This window comes from Podarcis melisellensis, assembly GCF_964234715.1.
Source record: "Podarcis melisellensis genome assembly, chromosome: 10".
NCBI classification, from domain to species: domain Eukaryota; kingdom Metazoa; phylum Chordata; class Lepidosauria; order Squamata; family Lacertidae; genus Podarcis; species Podarcis melisellensis.
Window position 1 is genome coordinate 3,063,196 of NC_138542.1, and position 20,180 is coordinate 3,083,375.

The following is a 20,180-nucleotide window of genomic DNA, read 5'->3' on the forward strand; positions in this document are numbered from 1 at the left end:
AGAGAGAGACTAAGAGTCAGCTGTAAATTGCAAACTCATCAGGGCAGGGACCGGTCTTTTACTTATCTTACTCTGCAAAATGTTTTTGCTCATTGATGCCTCTCTAATAATAATAATAATAATAATAATAATAATAATAATAATAATATTTATGCATTGGAGGTACAGGCTGCCCCAACACAAGAGTTTCTTGCAGATAAGACAACATTGTTTGTTTGTTTTTAAAAATTTATACGCCACCCTTCATTGTTAAACAATCTCAGGATGGGCCACAACATACAACATACATGAAGTTAAAATCAGATACAAAATTACAGAGCAAATGAATCACTGTATAAAACTCAGCATACACCACTGTCGCATGGGCCAAATCTGTTTACTCAAAAGGTCTGATGGAAATTGAAATGTTTCCATTTGCCACCCAAAACTGCACAGTGTTGATGCTGATCTAACCTCCAGGATAAGAATGTTTCACATCCGGGATGCCATCACCAAGAAGGCCCTATTATGAGTTCTAAAAGGCTGAGCCTTGCTTGGTAATCACACAATGAGAAGGACTTCCCTGGTAGATCTCAAGTAACAGACAGGATGTTACAATATTTAATTATGGGTGAAATCCAACTAAGTTATACATGCAGTTAAACCACTGAAATCACTGGATCTACTTGAGTGTGATTAATCTTGGGCAGAACCCCAATATTTTACTCCTTTAATCTGCCAAGGAAGCCTCAATATGGTACTAGCAAATATAGGGAAACAGCAATAAAATAGGAAATTGCTCAACATGTTTCAATGGAAACCTTCAGGTGCACAAAATTTAAATTTGTCAAGTTAACTAGCAAGGTAGTGTTGCCTTACTAGTCTGTCACTGTTGACTGCCTCTTTTATTTGCTCAGATTTAAAGCAGTTGCCATTTCCCTCTAAGCTTTGTGAATTATATGCCCCCCTTTTTGGGTGTGTATTCAGTGTCATGGTGCAAGCATGTGGACTACTACCTGCACTGGCAAGGAACTCTGGCTGCAGCAGGCCGACAGTTTCCACCCTATGAAGTCTGCTCCACAGAGGTTTCTCCCTGGTGACCATGACCTGCAGATATGATGGCGCAAGATATTTTGGTGCCAAAAGATGGAAAGAGCCAAATGAAGGGGTCCTTTAATCTCAGCACCTGTCCTAGTGGTCTGACATTTGCAAGCCTCAAAACGGTCACCTGAAATGGGATACCTCACCCTTACAATAAAGGCCAGCCTTGGTAATATGTAGACCAGACCCGAAGAATCCACAAAGAGCTTTGTAACCTGGTTAGGATCACCCAGGTGAGTAAAATGGTTATCCTCTGAATGTAGAGTAATTTATAAATTCTGAAATAAAATAATAAATAAAACCAGTATAAAATAACTGCTCTGTTAAGGCAGATTTATCATTACACCTGCTGGGGAAGAAATTTAGTAACCTCTTAGCGGGGAAAAGGGCAATTATGCTGAAAAGCTTTTCAGGTTTTATTATTGACAACTTTACATTAATTAATACAGCTGTGAAAACCATTTGTTGCACAGAATGTAACCATAATATACAACATAGAAATGCGGTCTAAGTAAATTACAACAAGGAATTACAAAAAGTCTCATTAGAAAGAAAGCCACCAAACATGGCAGCCGACCTTCCGCTCACTGCGGAATCAACATGGTGGCACAGCAACATCCCTTAGAACAGTTAATCACAGAAGGCTCTAAATTTGTTCTAAAAAGAACATCACTATATACTGTACAGTCCTCAAAAATAATTTATTACACTGTTTCTAGAAAAAAAAGCTAGTCTTTTTTTTTTTAAAAAAAAATTGTTCTTTTTCCAGAGTCTACAAGAAATGTGCAATTCTTCCCAGCTGTCTAGGAATGGCAGCGCCAGCTGTATGATCACAGAGATGAGGTGGTGGAATCCACAACTTCTCTTCCATTGCAGACGGTTGGCACATATACATTAGCAGAGGCTGAAAGAGAAACATTGCCAGGAGCTAGAGAGAGTTTTTAATACAAGTGCAAATAGCACTCGGTCTTGAAATGATGGAGAGGAGAACTAAATGCCTTAACACCAGACAGATGATAATACAGAAACAGCCCTTAGGACTGCATAATAGTAGGGCATCCTATTTAAAATGTGGGGGTTTTTTTGGGGGGGGGGTTATTGGGTTGTTGCTTTCATTTTGATTAAATATTTTGTGGTTTTATATTCTTATTTTGTTCTGTGAACCGCCCTGAGACCTTTGGGTATAGGGCAGTATATAAATTCAATAAATAAAATAATAAATAATAAATGTAGGCCACAGTTTCAAAAATACCATAAATCTGAAGTATGGAATCCTGAGAATTGCAGTGGCTAGAGATTTTTAGCAAATAAGTCTCAGCACTTTCAAAATCCTCTGGCTTATGTAATGCCTCTTATCAGTAATCCAGTAATCAGTTGCTTTCAGTTTATTAGAGCCCAGTCAAAGGAAGATTTGCCCCCGTCTCGGGCTCAGGGAGTTCAGGTGCTCACCTCCAGTCTCTTGCCTCAGAAGACATCAGGGAAAGTTGTCCCTTGGCAACTGCAAGCAAGGCAGGATTTGTCCCCCTTATGGTCTGAGCACCATTCAGCTGCTCAGATCCACTCCCTCACCTCAGAAGGCCTTGCTCCTAGATGGCAGCTGAAGGGTGAAGACCAAGGATGAGGGAGGGAAGTGTTGCCCCAGGGAGCTGCTGGGCACCTTAGAAGCAACATGTTATTGAACTAGAGCGTGATTTTCTTGAGCAAGACACTTTTAAAGCCTCTCAGGGATAAAAAGTGAGAAATAAGTATTGCAATAAAGTAAATGTTCAATCAAACTACCACTGGTTCAGTTGACTGATCTACCAATTAAACCCCACACACCTAGCTTTTATAGATATAAATTGAAGGTGATGCTTGTCCAAAAGAACTCAATGAATTCTTGCACTGTGTATCCAGGACTCTTATCAGCTGGATCATGCAGGCTTTGAGCATGTGTTTTGTGTGCATGTTTAAGGATTGAAAGAAAATATTTTCTCTCACATCCATATACCAGTTGTTTCTCCGGTGCTGTTTGTTAACAACTGCATGGGAGGCAGAAATTCAGCAGGTGAAGGGCTTGGTCCATCCTGCATGCTGATGCCTGACCAGCTCCCCTTAGATTCCTGCCTCTTCTGTGGCTCTTAGCAAGCTGGTTGCTGAGCTGGTTGCTTTATAAGTGTCTTTAAAAAAACAACCTAGTTGCTTCTGTCCCATTTCTGGAACTTGGTTTTTTTTAAAAAAATAAATAAAACCAATGCTGGTTTTTTATTGCTTGCTTTCAACCAGAGGCGGATTTAGAGCAGCGCAACAGGTTCCTCCGGACTGGGTGCTGGGCAAAGGGGGCACTGCAGGGCATCACAATGTGATGCAGTGAATTGAGCAGAACAGAAGGGGAAAGACAGGCTGGGCAGTTTTTGCCTTGCACAGGGTGCTGCTGAAATTTGAAAGACCCAAGTCCCCCCCTGTTTCAATACTGGGTGTTTCAGTTGCTACTTCCCACCCGCCTTGGCGCTGTTTATTTCAAAATTCAATTACCGTAAACCACGACCGGGAAATCGCAGCCCCCTGGGACCAAATGTGTTCCTCCAGGCATGTCCAGCCTGGCTGGAAAATGTCCTCAAATAAAGTGTCTTACTTTGTTGAAGGGGGGGCATGTTATATGCCCTTGCACATGGCAACTAGCCTCCTGCACAAAGGTAGAATTCACACGTGCTTTTCTGCCCACTTTTGTCTCTGCCTGCTCCCCCCACCCCACCAAGTGATGGAGAAATTAGGAGAGCAAGAATGGGGGGGCGGGCTCTGAAGGCAGCAGCCATGATCTTTAATTACCTTGGGAATAAGTGGTTCCTGTTCCGCTGACGCTGAACCTGTTGAGATGCAGCCTGTGCGTGACCACATTCTTCTGTGGCTGGAAGAGGACAATATGCACTTTGGGGGCAAAGAGACACCCCAAGACAACAAAGCCACTGAGACTTACGGAGATGCACATGGTTGTGGTCTGAACCTGCATGGAGAAAAACCAGAAAGGTCAGCAGGAATGAATTCCGAATTCCCAATAGAAACACAATATCAGACCAGAGGCCCCTTGAACCCTGCGGCCATTGGGATGCCTATGGGAAACTCACAAGCAGGGTGGGAACGCAACAGCACTCATGCTGCCACCATGATGAGCAGCCTTATTCTCCAGACATGCAGGAAGACAAACTCAATTCCTTTTGGAACATAGGAGCAGAAGACCAAAAATATGTCCCAGTGAATCAGATCAAGAGTTCATGTAGTCCAGCATGAACAATCTCCAACAATAGTTAAATGCCTTCACACCCTGCTTGAGATTTTCCTGCAAGCAACAGACTTTTACTATTGTTTGTCCTTGAGCCATTGATATTCAGACCCAAGCTGCCGCTGAATAGTATTGACCAAATTTTCACCCAAGTGCTTATACTTCCAACTACCATCTCATATACGCTTTCCCTCCAGCACTACAAAGATGACATCCAGCTCTTTCGGTAGAGCATGAGACACTTAATCTTAGGGTCATGGGTTTGAGCCCCACAGTAGGCAAAAAGATTCCTGCATTTACTTGTGTAAATGTAATGACCTTACTCTCATGCTAAGTGCCAAACTTTGTGTGATGTTCAGTGTATTTAAGTTGTGTAAATGTCAAGTGTGAGGGAACCCAATCAGGTTCAGAACTGCAGGTTTCATTTTCTTCCTACACCAACATAGTCCCCACAAAATTGTCCCCCAAAGCTGCCGTTTGTCTTGGGAGGGAAACTGGGGTGGTGGAGTGATTTTTCATTTGGACCACAGTTAAGGGAGAAGAAAGGTTAACCCTCCCCTCTCCTTGAACCCAAAGCCCCAATCCTGCATTAGCATCCTGTGTATTCTGGCCTAAGAAGCAGTGGCTGAGATTCTCCTGTTCCATGATACACTGCTCCCTATCCACTACACATAAAAACAGCAGACTTTCATTGGTTAATCTGAGCAGAATATTTAATATTGCACTGGATCTGGCTAAAATGATGGTGGAAAACTTACCCTGTAGTCACTTGATGTCACATAAAAGATTGGCAGAAAGGCCAGCCAAATAATGCATGTCGTATACATTGTAAAACCAATAAATTTGGCTTCATTGAAGTTTTCTGGGCACTTCCTTGTTTTGAAGGCATACACAGTGCATAAGACTACAAGGATCACATCATACATTAAGGAGATCAACATACTAGAATCCTTGACATTGCACTTCAATATGACAGTCTGCCTTTTCTCAGGGATGGTGTATCGACGAGTGCCCGGGGCCTCCAAAATCAGCCACACAGACACCACCACAATCTGCACCATGATAAGGCTCAGGCAAATGAGGACCTGAGAACGTGGGCTGATGAATTTAGGCCTCTGAGCCCCGTTCTTCACCCCATTGAATATTCTGGCAATGCAGTTCGTTTTCGTCAGGAGGGCAGCATAGCACGTGGCAAACGATGTGCCCAGGCCCAGACGCCGCAAGGTGCAAATGGCTGGCGAGGGCTTGGCAATAAAGAAGAAGGTCATGCTGTAGGAGAGGAAGACTCCAAAGAGGAGGATGTAGCAAAGCTCACGGCTTGAAGCTTTGACCAAGGGAGTGTTGTTGTGCTTTATGAAGACCCCCACAACTAGGAAAGTACAAACAAAGCCCAGGCATGCGATAGTCACAGGCCCTATGGCCCAGGCATCTTCCCACTTGATGTAATCTTCTGGTAAGTCATAACAGCTGGTGAGATCCGTAGAGGGCCATTGCCCAAGTCCACAATCTGAGCAGGTGAATTCGTCAGCAAGGTACTCGAAAGGTTCACAGGGAATACAAATCCAACAGCAGACATCTCCTGGCTGCATGTTCTTCATCTCATTAGGTTGGCAGGGGTCACTGCACTGGGCAGTTGGAACAACATCTGTGGACCAGTGGATGGAGTCAACATCAAGGGTCAAAGTTTCTGCCCACTGGCCGATCTTTAAGTAGGCATATTTACCACCATTGTGCTGGAAATTGAAGACATTGTATCGGCCTATCCCATCACCGTAAATATCAAATTTAACAGTGTTGTCTGCAGATTTGGAAGAACTGAATGGAGCTGCCAGAAATAAGAGAGAGAAAAGAATGTTTCTAGTCTATGCATTTGCCCTTCTTTTCAGTGTAAACAATCAATTTCATTTTTTGTCAACAGAGCTTCAACAAACCTAAAACCAGCAAAGAAATAATTTTGCATAAACTAATCTTCTAATCATTTGTACAGAGCTATGATGTTGTTCGTTTTTTACTTACAATTTGGTTCTACCTTTATTACCATTCCATGTCAGAATATGAAGAATTAGCTATGGTTAACAGCATATAGCATGAGCTTAGCTGTCTTGATGAAACAGACTCAGATATTCCAACAAAGAGTCATCAAAGTGTTGTGCCTCAAAATAGGACGGCCCTCAAAATAAACGGTTGAGGCTTCCTTCAGACATCCTGGATGTTACAGGTCTGATGACTATTTGCATCTGTGATGCAGCCCCATATACTTACAACAGCATCACGGCTGCAAGGAGCCCTGGGATGTGTAGTTCCAGGTGCCTGACATTCCAATTAAGAGTTCTCACCTATGGCAAACAAGATGCTCCCAAGGTCTTTCAGGCACAGGATGCTTCTTCTGGAGTACTAGAGAGGAATGGAGACCTTGCAAAGAGGCCCCTCCATGGCTGTCATAATTGCTGCTCTAACCACTAAATTTGGGGTGAAATGGAAGAGGCAGCGGAGGACCCCATGGGTGTGGCAGCTGGGGCAGCAGGAAGGGATGGGAGAGGTGTTCATGCCTCATGATCCCAATTATGTCTACTTTTACAGCAGAATGGAGAATTGATACTCATTTCTGGAGCATGATTCAGAAACAGTTGCCTCAGCTACGCCGTTGCTTCCTGAGAAACTACACTTTCTGCACATTCAACTCATAATTTTGAGTTGGGGAAGGTATGCTGTTCTCTCTGTCTTATAACCCTCACACTCAACACATCCAAGGTTTTGCAATAATGAATTTTGCATGGATCATGAAGAACCCGGGTGTCATGGGCAGAAGCAACCTTCCCCCCATTGGCCACTAAGCTGCAGCCAAAATTGTCTTGAGGAATTGGTCACATTTTCAGATAACATTTTTAGACGTGTTGTTAACATCTGTGAGGGATACACCTTAAAAATATATATTGTCCCTTAGCCTTTCTCTACAGCAAGATGTCTGGCCACAAGACTGAGTCCTGCTATCTGGATTAAGCAACTGTTGACAAACAGATCATCCTTGCCGAGTTTTTAGAACTTTCAGAGACTTCCTTACACATTATCCATCAAGTGTTACTCGCACAGCCAATGTTTCTCCTATCTTCTTGAAGACTTTGGGGTTTTGTGTGAAAGTAAAACTTTGATAGTAGGAGACTCAGGCAGAAGAAATAAAGAAATATTTATTATACAGAGTAAAGTTGGTAAAACAAATGATTTGTCAGGAGATGAAGTTCTTTCAGGGAACAATTAACTTAATAAATCTAGTGGGTGTTTCAGGCTTCTAAACAAGGTAGTAAACATGGAGTTTCTTTTCAACTTCAGCTGCTTATTTTAAGTTAATACTCTTCAGTTCGATGTTACAGGTTTCCAGCCTAGATGGCCGATGCTCAGCTTCTCTCCCGTTATTTCACTTCAGTTCCTTCACTTAGTGGTTGTGTAGGTGTTTCAGCTTAACACTTTGGCTCCTAAAGAAGGGGGGACTTTCCGTCAGTTCCCCAACCTTTCCTCACTCCCACTCCTGAGGTACTTTCATCCCTTGGATCCCCACGCCCCTCTTAACTGGTCTGGGAGCTTCTCTGTCTAGAGGATCCCTCCCCTCCTGACTGACAAACTCAGCCTTCCCTTTCCTCTTGTCTGAATATTCTCCCAAGATACTACACTTGGTCTTTGTATCTCAGCTCAGAGACTCCTTTCTCTAGCTGTGGATGTTCAGCTCCTCAGAGTGGATGTTCCACACACGGACCAGAACCAACTCTGCAACTCCACCTCCTGCTCTTTCCCTTAGTTAGACTATCGGCTTCTCTCTCCTTTTATTCTCCCTCCCAAAGTGCTGGCTCCACCCCCTTCTGACTAACTCTCTTGGCAGCCAATCAGAGAGAGGCGTCAGCCCTCTGGTGGAATTCTGTGGCACTGCACCCCCAGGCTCTGTTAAAAATACATGCTTAATGTGCATAAAATGCTGTGCTTGAATATATTGTATTTGAAAAGCTAGAAAGAGAAGTTTACATTAGGAGTTTAGCTATAGTAAACATGCTAAGGAACGGTTGGGTGTTGAATGTTTCCGTTTGAGGGTTTAGGACAGCAGGAAGTGTTGGAGGGGATGTTCTGTCATGATGAACAAGTTTATTATCTCTCTCTGGAAAGTTTACTGAACTGCATTAAGGACTAAAAAAGAAGATGGGACTGCATTGCTTGCTTGTTTAAGCATAAATTGTAACTGTGTATCTTTATAATGTTTATATGTAGCTATTTTCAAGTAAAGCTTTGAAACTTTGGAGAGCAAATTCATTTCTACTCTGCACAAGGGTCAGGTCAGGGGTACCATTTGCAGCAACTCTAACAATCTGAACTGAAGAAAAGTTAATCTTAATTTTGTATCTCATTTCCATTGGCTGCCACTCCAATTTTCATTTACTTTTTTATTTTTGGTGCGTCGGGGGAAGGAATTATGACAATATAATTAAAATGGGAAAAAAGGAATCAAAACTCAACATAGATTTTTTTTTTTTAAGAAACATAATTATGTTTCATTTATAATTCCCAGACTGAAGGAACCTACTCTGAGATTTTAAACACTGATGCCTTGGGGTTGATAAGAGTCATTTAATTTGAAGTTATTCACTGTGGGAAATAACTTGCACAAAAGGAAGGAAGCATTGCAAGATAATTTATGCTAGCAATCAAATTCTAATTACAAAGGAAATTAAAAGCCCATTCCCCCTCCCCCCCACAGCCTCACGCCACCTCTGGGCCTTTTGGAAAACCACTATGTGATCCTTAAAAAGTTCCTCTGATGCACAGTTCTGTGAAGTGGATGGAACGTGGGCCTGCAAATGTGTTTAGAGAGCCATACTTCATAGTAGGACCTAGTTCTGCTGTGAAGATTGATTTATAGCCTTGTTAAAGCAGCTAGCAATGCTCAGCCCACAGAACTTGATGATCTGACAAAACGTGTTGTTTCACTCTGCCTTCACTGTGTACTCCGCCTTCACTGAGCACTTCTGACTGTGCTCAAAGGAAAATCCATAGTCTGGTTCAGGAATGAGGCTGGTTCAGACTTTTACCTTCACAGTAACATCCTTTGTGTGCTGGGAAAAAGACTCACAACTCGGGAGCAAGTGCAGCTGACACCACTCAAAGGATGGAATCAGGTGTGAGCCATACTCTTTCATCCTTGCCAAAAAGGGAAAAGATAGCCATTAATGAAGTGAGTCACACAAATTGGCATGTGCAAATTCCAGGTTCACATATGGTGTCTTTTGTGTGGGGCTGTGTCCACTTCTCAGGCCCACTCCTCTCAGCTCAAAAGATCATGCCTAAATTGTCCCCTGCATGCACGTGGCTTGACTGCAGCACCAAATAAGGCCAGACATAGTTATTGCAAACAGTTTGACATTACTCTAAACCCCGAACACTCATCAGGTGAAACTATGGACATTTCTCACTCCTCCCCCTCACTGACCCTCCTTGACTGCCCAATTTGCACAGAGCATTGCTACCAACGCTATACCCACAGGGTACAGCACACTCTCCACTGTCCTGAGAAAGCCCCTTAATCCTGATGGTATTTTATTCTTTGTTAGATTTACAAAAAGAAAAACACCCACCAATAAATAAATATTTCTGTCCAGCCAAGCAAGTGGCATGATCAGAGGCCAAGGCTACATTCTAGCTGGGTAAAAGCAGCCATAGAGGGAGCCAAGCAAGGCAGGTGAAGTGGAGAGGGCCGCACTGGGCATCCCATCCCGGAGGTCTTCACATCTGGCTTAGATGGCAGAGATGGCTTTTAAATTTCATAAAGGATGGATCTATCAACAGCTGTCTGCAGCGATTACTGAATGAAAACATCACGTTCAGAGATGGTATAACAGTTGTTTGGGAGAAACACAAAAAAGACTTGTAGGCCATGACTGGAAATAGAATACAGGACCAAATGGGTGTTTGGTCTGTTTTAGAAGGGCTTTTCTTATAGGAAACAAATTTAATAATAATAATAATAATAATAATAATAATAATAATAATAATAAATTTATATACTGCCCATCTGACTGGATTTGCCCCAGTCACTCTGGGTAGCTTCCAGCAAATTAAGGAAGGTAATGCCATGCAGGTAAAGAAATCCCCAGGGGCAGCAAGTGATAAACAGAAGTCAGCTTGTACTTCTCCTCCTCCTCTTCCTCCTTCTACTCGTAGAAATGAAGACAGGTGTGCTCAAAATGCTGCCCTTGCTAGACAGTGAGGGAGCCTGCAGATGGCACCAGAGAATAGTGCTGCATCTATGCCGTGTAACTAAAAGGAAAGGAAAGGAAAGGAAATTGCACTGTTGGGAACTGGAGCTGGATTTGGTGAAGGGGGCACTTTTTACTGCAAGCTGCCTTGGAAGGATATGGGAGAGTTAGTCTGCTCTGAGCAGTTTGCTTCTTTATCTCCGGTAGCCAAAATTGCAACTGTCTCCCACAAATGTAATAGGGTGAGAGAGGGAGGAAAAAGAAGAAATGTAACCTCCCACCCTTTAAGTTCTGTTTTTCCTGTCCCCTTCTAAAACACAGCCGCCTTCTGCAATGTTCTGGCGGTTCCCTCATTGCGAGAAGTGAGGTTACAGGGAACCAGACAGAGGGCCTTCTCGGTAAGCAGCTACCTTATCTTTAAAAGACATCTGAAGCCAGCCCTGTTTAGGGAAGTTTTTAATATTTAATGCTGTACTGTTTTTAACACTCGATTGGAAGCCGCCCAGAGTGGTTGGGGAAACTCAGCCAGATGGACGGGGTATGAATAATAAAATATTATTATTATTATCATTGGAGGCAGCACTACAGCCGCCCGCCAGCTTTGCTCATTGTCTTTGTGGGTGCCTGGTCCCCATATTATTGTGGGTGCCCAAGCACCCACAGTCCCCTAGAGTGGCACCTATATTCCTTGATGGCTGTTTATCTGATATACACTTTTGTTGCATTCACACATTTCAATTTAAACATCTTTGTTGTATGTGTGAATATGTGTGACGTGGCTATAATTGTGGCTCAGCATGGTCTAAAGAATTGCTCCCAGGTTCCACTTCCTCTTGACTTGAGTCTGCGCAGAATCCAGGCAGAGGCATCTAAGTGATTTTAGCAAGATGCGAGGAGATCTGCAATATCTGCAACTACAACATCTTCTAAGTGTCATGTTTGGCCTGGCAGCTTTTACAGCTTCTGAGACACCAGAGATATTGGAGCAACGGAATAAATTTTTTGAAACTAAAAAACTAGTGATCACTTTCCATAAATATTTATTATCAATAAATAAGTCTGACATGCAGACTTTAAGAAATGAATGGAACAAAGAACTGGATCTTCCAATACTACCTATGCGGTGGGAAAAAGTTTTAGCTTCTATAGCAATCCTATTGATGGATCTTAAATATTGATGGACTTATACAACATAAAATAATATTTAGGATTTATTGGACTTGTATTTAAAAAAGACTGTCTAATGTAGCTCTTTGTTGGAGATGTAATAAGGATAATGCCTCTTTGATACATATGTTTTTACAGTGCCCCATACTCACTAAATATGACTGTGGGGAAAAAGTTAAAAAATTCAGAGGAATATATTATTCTGAATATATTGGAAGCTGACAATGAGGCAACAAAAATGGATTCTACACACCCTAATTGTGGCCAAGAGGCTGATTCTGATGAACTGGAAGAATAAAGACAAACAGTGAATTGACGACAGGACAACATTCGCAGCAGACGAACGGATTGCTTATAAACTTTTTCTGGACAAATATATTGACATTTGGAATGAGTTTGTTCAGAATATTGTAGGTTATTAATAATCATAGATGAATTATAATATTTTTATATATCTATATAACAATGTGTGGAAATGTAACTGATTATATTTAACGTACTATGCTATACTCTTTCTTAATGTGTTTTTTGCACTTTTTTCTTTCATCACTTTATTTTCTATCACTGAAACTCTTTTAAAAAAATATTAATTATAAAAAGATGTGGGGAGATCTACCTTATTCTTCAAAACAGACTGATCTGTCATTACATTTAATATAGATACACAGCCCGAGTTGTAGAGGCCAGGGACGTAAGATATATCGGCTTGTCTGCCTAGTAAGCCTGTGAACTTCATGGGGGAGGGGAGACCAGCTCTGAAGGAATAATTTCCTATTTCACAGCAGCATCACTTTGCCACTTGATAGGGCCATCTGTCTAGATGCTGCTGTTCTCAAGTTCTTCCTCAGATCCACTGAGAGATAAATATGTAAATGGAGTGTGCTAATGCAGGGAGGGGCAGAAAGTTGATCGGGAAATTTGCAATAGAACAACAAGAACTCGCAGAAGGCTAATAACAGAAACAACCGAAAAGCCTCACTTCCCAATTAGGTTGCTAGAAAATAATGCCTAGATCAGTGTTTCCCAACCTTTTTTGGGCAAAGGCACACTTGTTTCATGAAAAAAATCTCGAGGCACACCACCATTACAGCCCCGTGACGTCAGCGCGCAGCGTCACGCCGGGAGGGACGCACAAAAGTGTAAGTTTCAATTTTTTCCCCTCCCCCTTGCCTTCCTTCTGTGCCAACCGCCAAAAAGCCAAGAAAAAAGCCAAGACTTTAGGGCAGCAGGTCGACACGGAAGTAGCTCCTACCTAAGGACAGGTGCGACGGCCGTGTCCTCTTCTGCCACACTTGGCAGCCCTGCCTCACGGTCGTGACTCCCACCCTGATTTCTCCCCGCAGGTCGAGCGGCACAGGCAGCCCAATGTGTCCAGCCCAGACACAAGCCCCGCTCCCCCACTCTAGATCCTGAATGCGACCAAGTGCTCTGGACTCCCGAGCAGGGTGGGAAAGAGGACTCGCATCTGGTAGCCTCCGGGCTCCTCGCCTGCTCGAGGGATGGCATTGCAGGCAAGCTGCCGGCCGTCGCCATCGCCGCCCCCTCATGCGAGTGGACCTGCCCGGAGTGGTGGGCCGGGGGAGACTCGCTCTCTGTGGGGATGTGGCCCGCATGCGCGGCCCCGCTTCCTCCTGCCCAGGGCTGAGCTCCTTACCCGCGATCTCGGTCTCGCGCACGCGGATCCCACTTATTCCGAAGCTCGCGCCACTAGCCAGGGCTCTCACACCGTGGCAGGGCGAGGCGGCGCGGCCCACTGACGTCATCGCGGCTCGCCGCCGCCCTCGACTTCCCTGTTCCCTCCCCTCCCTCGGGTCGCCCTGGTTACCGAGGACTGCAAGCTGCTCGGGCGAGCGTGGGGCATTAAGTGGGAGAAGGAAAATTAAAATTAAAACTCGCCTGAAGGCCGCCTCTCTGGATATCTTTCGAATTTTTTAATTTTTCCCGCGGCACACCAGGCAACGTCTCGCGGCACACTAGTGTGCCGCGGAACACCGGTTGGGAAACACTGGCCTAGATTTCTATGTGAAAGGAGTTGTGAGTGAGCTTGGTTCTGATGCTGATCACAATTCCTAATTCCTTAATTCTTGGCAACTGTTTGCTCAGTTAAGGAACTATTTTCTACTTTGCTCCAGCTGGTTGATTTGAAGTTTGAATATCAGTATCAATAATGCCAATAATCGATACGAGGAAAGTTTGCAGGTTTGGGGACTTTTATAGTTCAGAGAAAATGTGAACAAGAGGTGACCTGAGAGAAGGTTATATGTACTTTTCTTTATCTTTTTGTAGTTGGTTACTTGTATATTTTTTCTTTTTTGTACTCAATAAAATTTAATAAGAGAGAGAGAGGTGGGGGGAGGTTATAACATGAGGCCTGGCATGGAGAAAGTGGATGGAGAACAGTTTTTCTCCCTCTCTCATAAAACTATCTGATGAAAGTGACTGTTGGAAGGTTCAGGACAGATAAAAGGAAGCCCTTTTTCATCCAGAGCAGAGTTCAATGATGGCAATTAGTTCAATTTGGATGGCATTAAAAGCAGGTCATACAAGTTCATGGAGAACAGGGCTTTCAGTGGCCACCAGTTATGACTTTTTAGTCCTCCCCCCAGAGCCCCTGAGGGAGATGCTGAACTCTTGAATCTGCAAGTAAACCTCTGAGACCTGGCAATCTTGGGGTGCTTGGGATGCACACATCATGCAACCGACACCGTCTGTCTAGAGCATGTAAGTTGCACACCCTCCTTCCCATTTGCAAATCCTTCTGCCCTTGAAGAGAGGTCAGGGACCACTGCGACACATTATTTCCCTTCCCAATACTTTGCTCCACTGAATCAGTTCAGGAACAGAAGAGGACTGTGGATGTATAATAATATCTTTGCTTAAAGGCAGGAGAACCGACCCATGGAGAGACTGAAGGTGGAAAAAAGCCTGCAAAGTTCTTCTGAAAAGGACATTAGGAACACTAGCCTAAAATTCATTAAAATTCTCTGCCTCGTCTCTTTTTCTCTTAGCCATATGCATTTGTCAACATATAGCTGAGAGCACAGTTGGGTTCAGCCCTAGGCCAAGTGCCCTGGAGATAAAATGCTGTGTGAGATACTCTTTTCATCTGTAGCATCTCATCATCTTTCCACTCAACACAAAACAAAAAGTGAAGCAAAAAGATGACATAATGATGCTTGTAATTGCAATAATAAAGTGGGCAGCAGGGAAGGCACACAAAGACTGTGCTTTAGGAGCTGTGATTCACCGAGATTTCTTGCTTTTAGATCAATGAATTGAAAGTTGGAATAATTGTTCAGCTATCAAAGACACCCGTGAAAAACAGAACTGCAGTTCAGTTAAATGGCATCGCTTGATCCTCTGTTGGTGTTGCTTCCTTGTGACTCCCTTTTCAAGTGATGCTAGCATTGTGGGAGCCATGAAACTCCTTACTCCCTGTGCCACCCTGGCAACATGGCAAGCTCCAGGTCAGAAGGAAGGAAGGAAGGAAGGAAGGAAGGAAGGAAGGAAGGAAGGAAGGAAGGAAGGAAGGAAGGAAGGAAGGAGCAAGCCGATCGGGTGCCTGGGGCCAGCTGCCTGTGGGGCAGGGCAAGCTGAGACAGGACGCTCCACAGGGCCTCTGGAGTCTGCCTGCCTGCTCCCACTCAGCCGCCCTACAGCTGAGGGGGAGGCAACGGGTGCTCAAGCCCGTTTGGGGCAGCGCGGAGGCTGTGGGCACTGCAGGCCCCACAGTAAGTGCCACCCACTATTTTGTCACCTCCCTCAGTGGGGACACCCAGGGCGCAGTGCACCCACAGCACCCCCCTTGGTACGCCCCTGGAAGGAGGGAAGGACCCCACACTGTAGTTTGTCATCATAGTTGGCTTGTGGTCTGTACTATTTCAGGCTCCAAGGGTGAGAGGGGAAACCTCTCTTTATATGGCAAACTAGCTCACAGGCAAGAGTGCTACTGTAAATATTTTGCTCTGATCTGCTAATTTTCTACATGCAATGATTTTTTTTTTTAATGTGAGAGAGCACTTTGAAAGTGTATGGTTCAGAATTCTACCAGAATTCATTTTGTGAAATGTGTAGATTCCTTGATCCAAGAACTATCTTGTAATACGAGGCAAGCTACACATCAACTTTTAACAGGGCCCTGATGCCATTAAAACCAAAAGCAAACCTGCTCCAGGTGTATAGGGGGATTTAGGATGGAGAAATGGTAGGAGCAAGTGCGTCATCCTTTCAGCAGCCTCGTCTTTCCTGCTCTGTGGAAGTCCCTTGTTTGGCTCCAGACCCATCCATCCTGTGGGTTCCAGAAATTCCCGTTCTGAGAGGTAGAAATTTGTATTTTGATCAGCTCTCCTCAAGTGAATTTGTAGAAACATGAATATTCAAAGCAGCAGAAGTGAAGATCAAGAGGTGGCATGCTGTTCCAAGAACTTCAAAGTTCCCTCATTGAAATATGCTGCTTCTAAGTGCCTCTTTCAGTCTTTGCTTCTTTTTAGTACTGCATGCTTTTTAGGAATGGAAGCTGGCTGAGCACAGAACAAGTTCATTATGTTCCTCTCTGATTCCTCACAGAACCATAAAGAATTAAATACTGCTTTAGTCACTCAAGAATCTGAAAAAACAAGATTCAGGTAGGTAGCCGTGTTGGTCTGACACAGTCAAAATAAATAAAAAAATAAAAAATTGTCCAGTAGCATGAAAGCTTATACTCAGAACAAACTTAGTTGGTCTCTAAAGTGCCCCTGGACATTTTTTTTATTTTTTAAATTATTTCGTCTGAAAAAACAAGTATCTGTTCACATGGAAACTGTTCAATGAGGCGTTTAGGTGAAAGTACCATATTTCTAAAAGTGTGTGTAATGGAGCTGTTAAACACTTTGGGCTTGGTCCTGATTCAGGTTGATAAGTCTGTGACTGGTTCTAGTTTAAGCCCGTAAAGCCGTGTTCTCCAACCTGGAGCCCACAGCGGCTGTTGGACAGCAACATTGGACATTGCCACCAGTGGCCATGAGGGCTGGTGTTGAAGGGAGCTGGAGCCCAAAACACCTGGGGGACACTAAGTTGGTGAAGGCTGGAATAAAGGTTTGGTAACTGGTTTCACATACCTCTGGAACTAGTCTCAGTTCAGTTTTGCTTAAATCTGAGTTGCACAGCTAAATCTGAACTAGAAGTCCAGAGGCCATTTCCAGTCCAATGAATTATCTAGAGTCTAGAGACTTTATTCCCACTGCATTGCCTGACACAAATATGACCCCCCCCCCCACCTGAAAAGAGAGGAAATGCTATAAAATGACTTGAGATGATACTTTTACTTTTCTTCATTTGGCTGCCCACCAAGGAAAGTTATTCAACAGCAAACCATGTAGACATAACATCCGGCCCTGATCCTAAAGCCCCTGCTGCTAACACGATGGGAGACTTAATGATAATAATAATACTCATCTGTGATGCAGAGTTTGTTTTCCATCCTGCAAAATGAATTTAAGATGCATGCTTATTTCATGGGTGGAAAAATTCACCGAGTGCTCACATTCACAGTGGCTAGTACTGGGAATGATGGATGTTAAAAAAATTCAACCACATGCATTTTTTTAAAGGTACTATGGTGCCACAGTTTCCATTTACCTTCTGAGAGACCTTCAAGCTTCCAGTCACATTCCCATCAATTATAATTAGCGAACTTCTCCTTAATTGTTCTATAAGCTGGCCCATTATATACTAAGGACTGTCATCAGCAGCCCTATTCAGGGGCCATAGAAAATTCCACTGAGGTAATAAGTACACCCCTATTAGAGAGGGATGGAAACACCTGCACTTGTGGAGTCTCTTCATATGATGTAGATCCTGGAAACCCTGGAGAACCAGAGTTCTACATCACAACTCCACAAGCAGAAGCAGGCTTCCCATTTCAGACATTCACTCATCAACTTGCACAGGGCAAAGGGCACAGGATAGAGGCAGCGGGAGGCAATGCTAACATGCAGGTCCTCATATGCGAGAAATTTCCACATTTCTATAATACCTGATTGGGGCTAGTGAGTTTCTCCCCCACCTCCTGTTGTATCGTGATTCTTTTTGCTAGTATTCACATGAATTTCAGCTGCTTGTCATCAATATGAAATCTAGGAATCAGATGCATTAGGGGGGGTGAAGGCTTTCCAGAAGGATCTATCTTCATGTTGAAATGTGCATATTGAGCAGCCAACCTGTGATTTGCGATTAACTTCATTTTACATATATATTTTAAAGGAAACAAAATTAAGGTGATGGTGTTCAGCAGTGGAGAACTGTTTGTCAAACAGATATGCCTCAATCTCCCTGGGACACAAAGCAGTCTTTGCAGGAAGCTGCGCAGCAAGTCCAGGTGGCCTTTTTTTTTTAAGGCTCCAGGGAGCTGTGTGGCCCCTGAGTTTGCCCACGAGGTCCAGGCTCAGGAATATTCCTGAGCCCGGGGGGAAAGCTTGGGGCTTTTACACGAAGGACTTGAAATGTGTTAGGTGAAAAAACAATAAAGATGTTGAGGGAGTTACCAGAAACACATGGAAAGCGGCTGTATTTGTAAATAACAGATTGAAACTATATATATTTAATTCTCAGCCCTAATATTTTTTACAGTGGTACCTCGGGTTACATACACTTCAGGTTACAGACTCTGCTAACCCAGAAATAGTACCTCAGGTTAAGAGCTTTGCTTCAGGATGAGAACAGAAATTGTGCTCCGGCGGCGCGGCGGCAGCAGGAGGCCCCATTAGCTAAAGTGGTGCTTCAGGTTAAGAACAGTTTCAGGTTAAGAACGGACCTCCAGAACAAATTAAGTACTTAACCCAAAGTACCACTGTATATATTATATATATATACACCCAGCAGGTTTAAGATCAGAGTCAAAGCTATCTTACATTTGCTCATGCCCCACAAGGCCAGGAAAGTGGAAGCGAAGGCAGCAGCTTTAACAGACGTGTGCCATGATCCACAATGAGTTTGTGCAATGTCAAAAATGGTGCTTGCTTACAACTTACCCTCCACGCCTCCCACTTTTCCCTGGTCTTTTAGGCCCAAATCCAGATGGGGAGGAGGGGGTGTCAGGGACCATCATTGTCCTGCTCCTGTATTGCCTTAGGAGGCATCTGAGCCTGATGATATTCTTAGAGCAGACTGTGGGCACATTTGCAAACTGGAGAAATTGTGGGCAGCCCCACAATCAAGCACACACACAAACAATTCTATTAGCTAAAATGGAATGCTTCTTGCAAGACTCATTTCAGGGAGGGGAATATCCCAATTTTCCTTAGGATGTCCCTATTTTCATTGGAGAAATGTTGGAGGGTATAGAGTTATGCAACCCCCGAGCCAAGGAGATAAGTAACTATGCAACCTTTAGAAGACATCTGAAGGCAGCTCGGTTTTTAATGTTTAATGTTCTATTATGTTTTTATATATATTGGAAGCTGCACAGAGTATCTGGGACTACCCAGTCAGATGAGTAGGGTATAAGTAATAAAAGGATGATGGTGGTGGAATAGGACGTCCCTATTTTCCTCGGAGAAGTGCTGGAGGGCGTGTCCTACCTCCACAGTTGGAGGCAGCGATGCTGCTGAGTAACAGTTGCTGGGAGCCACAAGAGGGGAGAGTGCTGCTCTTGTGCTCATGTTCTGCTTGCAGTTTCTCATCTGTTCTGCCCCTGTGAGAACAGGACACTGGACTAGATGGGCCATTGACCCGACCCAGCTTGTTATTGTTAGGTTTTTATGTTCCAACCAGCTACCCCACCAGAAAAAGAAAGAGGGAGAGAAACATGTTGATATGCGGGGGAAACTTAAAAGGTGGGTCTCGTGAGCAGGTGGAGGTGAAAGATGGCTCAACGGCCAGTTGAGGTTGACATGTGTAGCTGAGAGAACTCTTACACCCTTGTAAGAGGCTGTGGCTGCCCCTGCTGCACGGCGACTCTTTTGCACAGGTTTGACCCAGGGCAGATCTAGCATAGAACTGAATAGCTTGAGTAATTCGTTTTTTCACATTTAGTCAACTGAATGGCTGAACTAGTGCAGATGGGACATCAAGTTTGTGTGTGTGTGTGTGTGTGTGTGTGTGTGTGTGTGTGTGTGTGCGCTCAGAAGCCAGGGAACGAATTCCTGCTGCAGGCCAATGGCTGGTTTGCTTTTTTTTTTACCTGAATAAAGTGGTTACCATGGAAATGGGCTCTCATGGCATGTTTTTTCACCTCTTGAAGTCCAGCAAATCCCACAAGTAAAAGGCAAGACAGATTTGTTTGTAAGTGGAGAATGGGCAGGGCTGAGGGATAGTGGAGAAAAATATACAACAAATAATTTCTTGATTTTTTTTTAAAGAGTTGCAGGAGGTAAATTTAGCTCAGTATTTACTGCTTTCTGAGATACTTTACTCACATTGAGCTTTGTTTCTAAAGGGATTATTCATGAATAAGGATGGGC

The 20,180-nt window shown here is 43.7% G+C and overlaps 1 protein-coding gene across 2 annotated transcripts in view; it reads right to left on the bottom strand.

The window, feature by feature from the left end:
• Positions 1-1,828: 1,828 nt before the first annotated feature.
• GRM3 (glutamate metabotropic receptor 3) overlaps positions 1,829-20,180 on the bottom strand; it is a 138,434-nt gene continuing 120,082 nt past the window's right edge. For both annotated transcript variants that reach the window (XM_081927664.1, XM_081927663.1), the window contains exons 4-6: positions 5,098-6,164; positions 3,889-4,063; positions 1,829-1,984 (exon numbers count right to left, since the gene is read on the bottom strand). In XM_081927664.1, the coding sequence (XP_081783790.1) occupies positions 1,911-1,984; positions 3,889-4,063; positions 5,098-6,164 (1,316 nt within the window). In that variant the 3' untranslated portion in view covers positions 1,829-1,910. The remainder of the gene's footprint in view (positions 1,985-3,888; positions 4,064-5,097; positions 6,165-20,180) is intronic.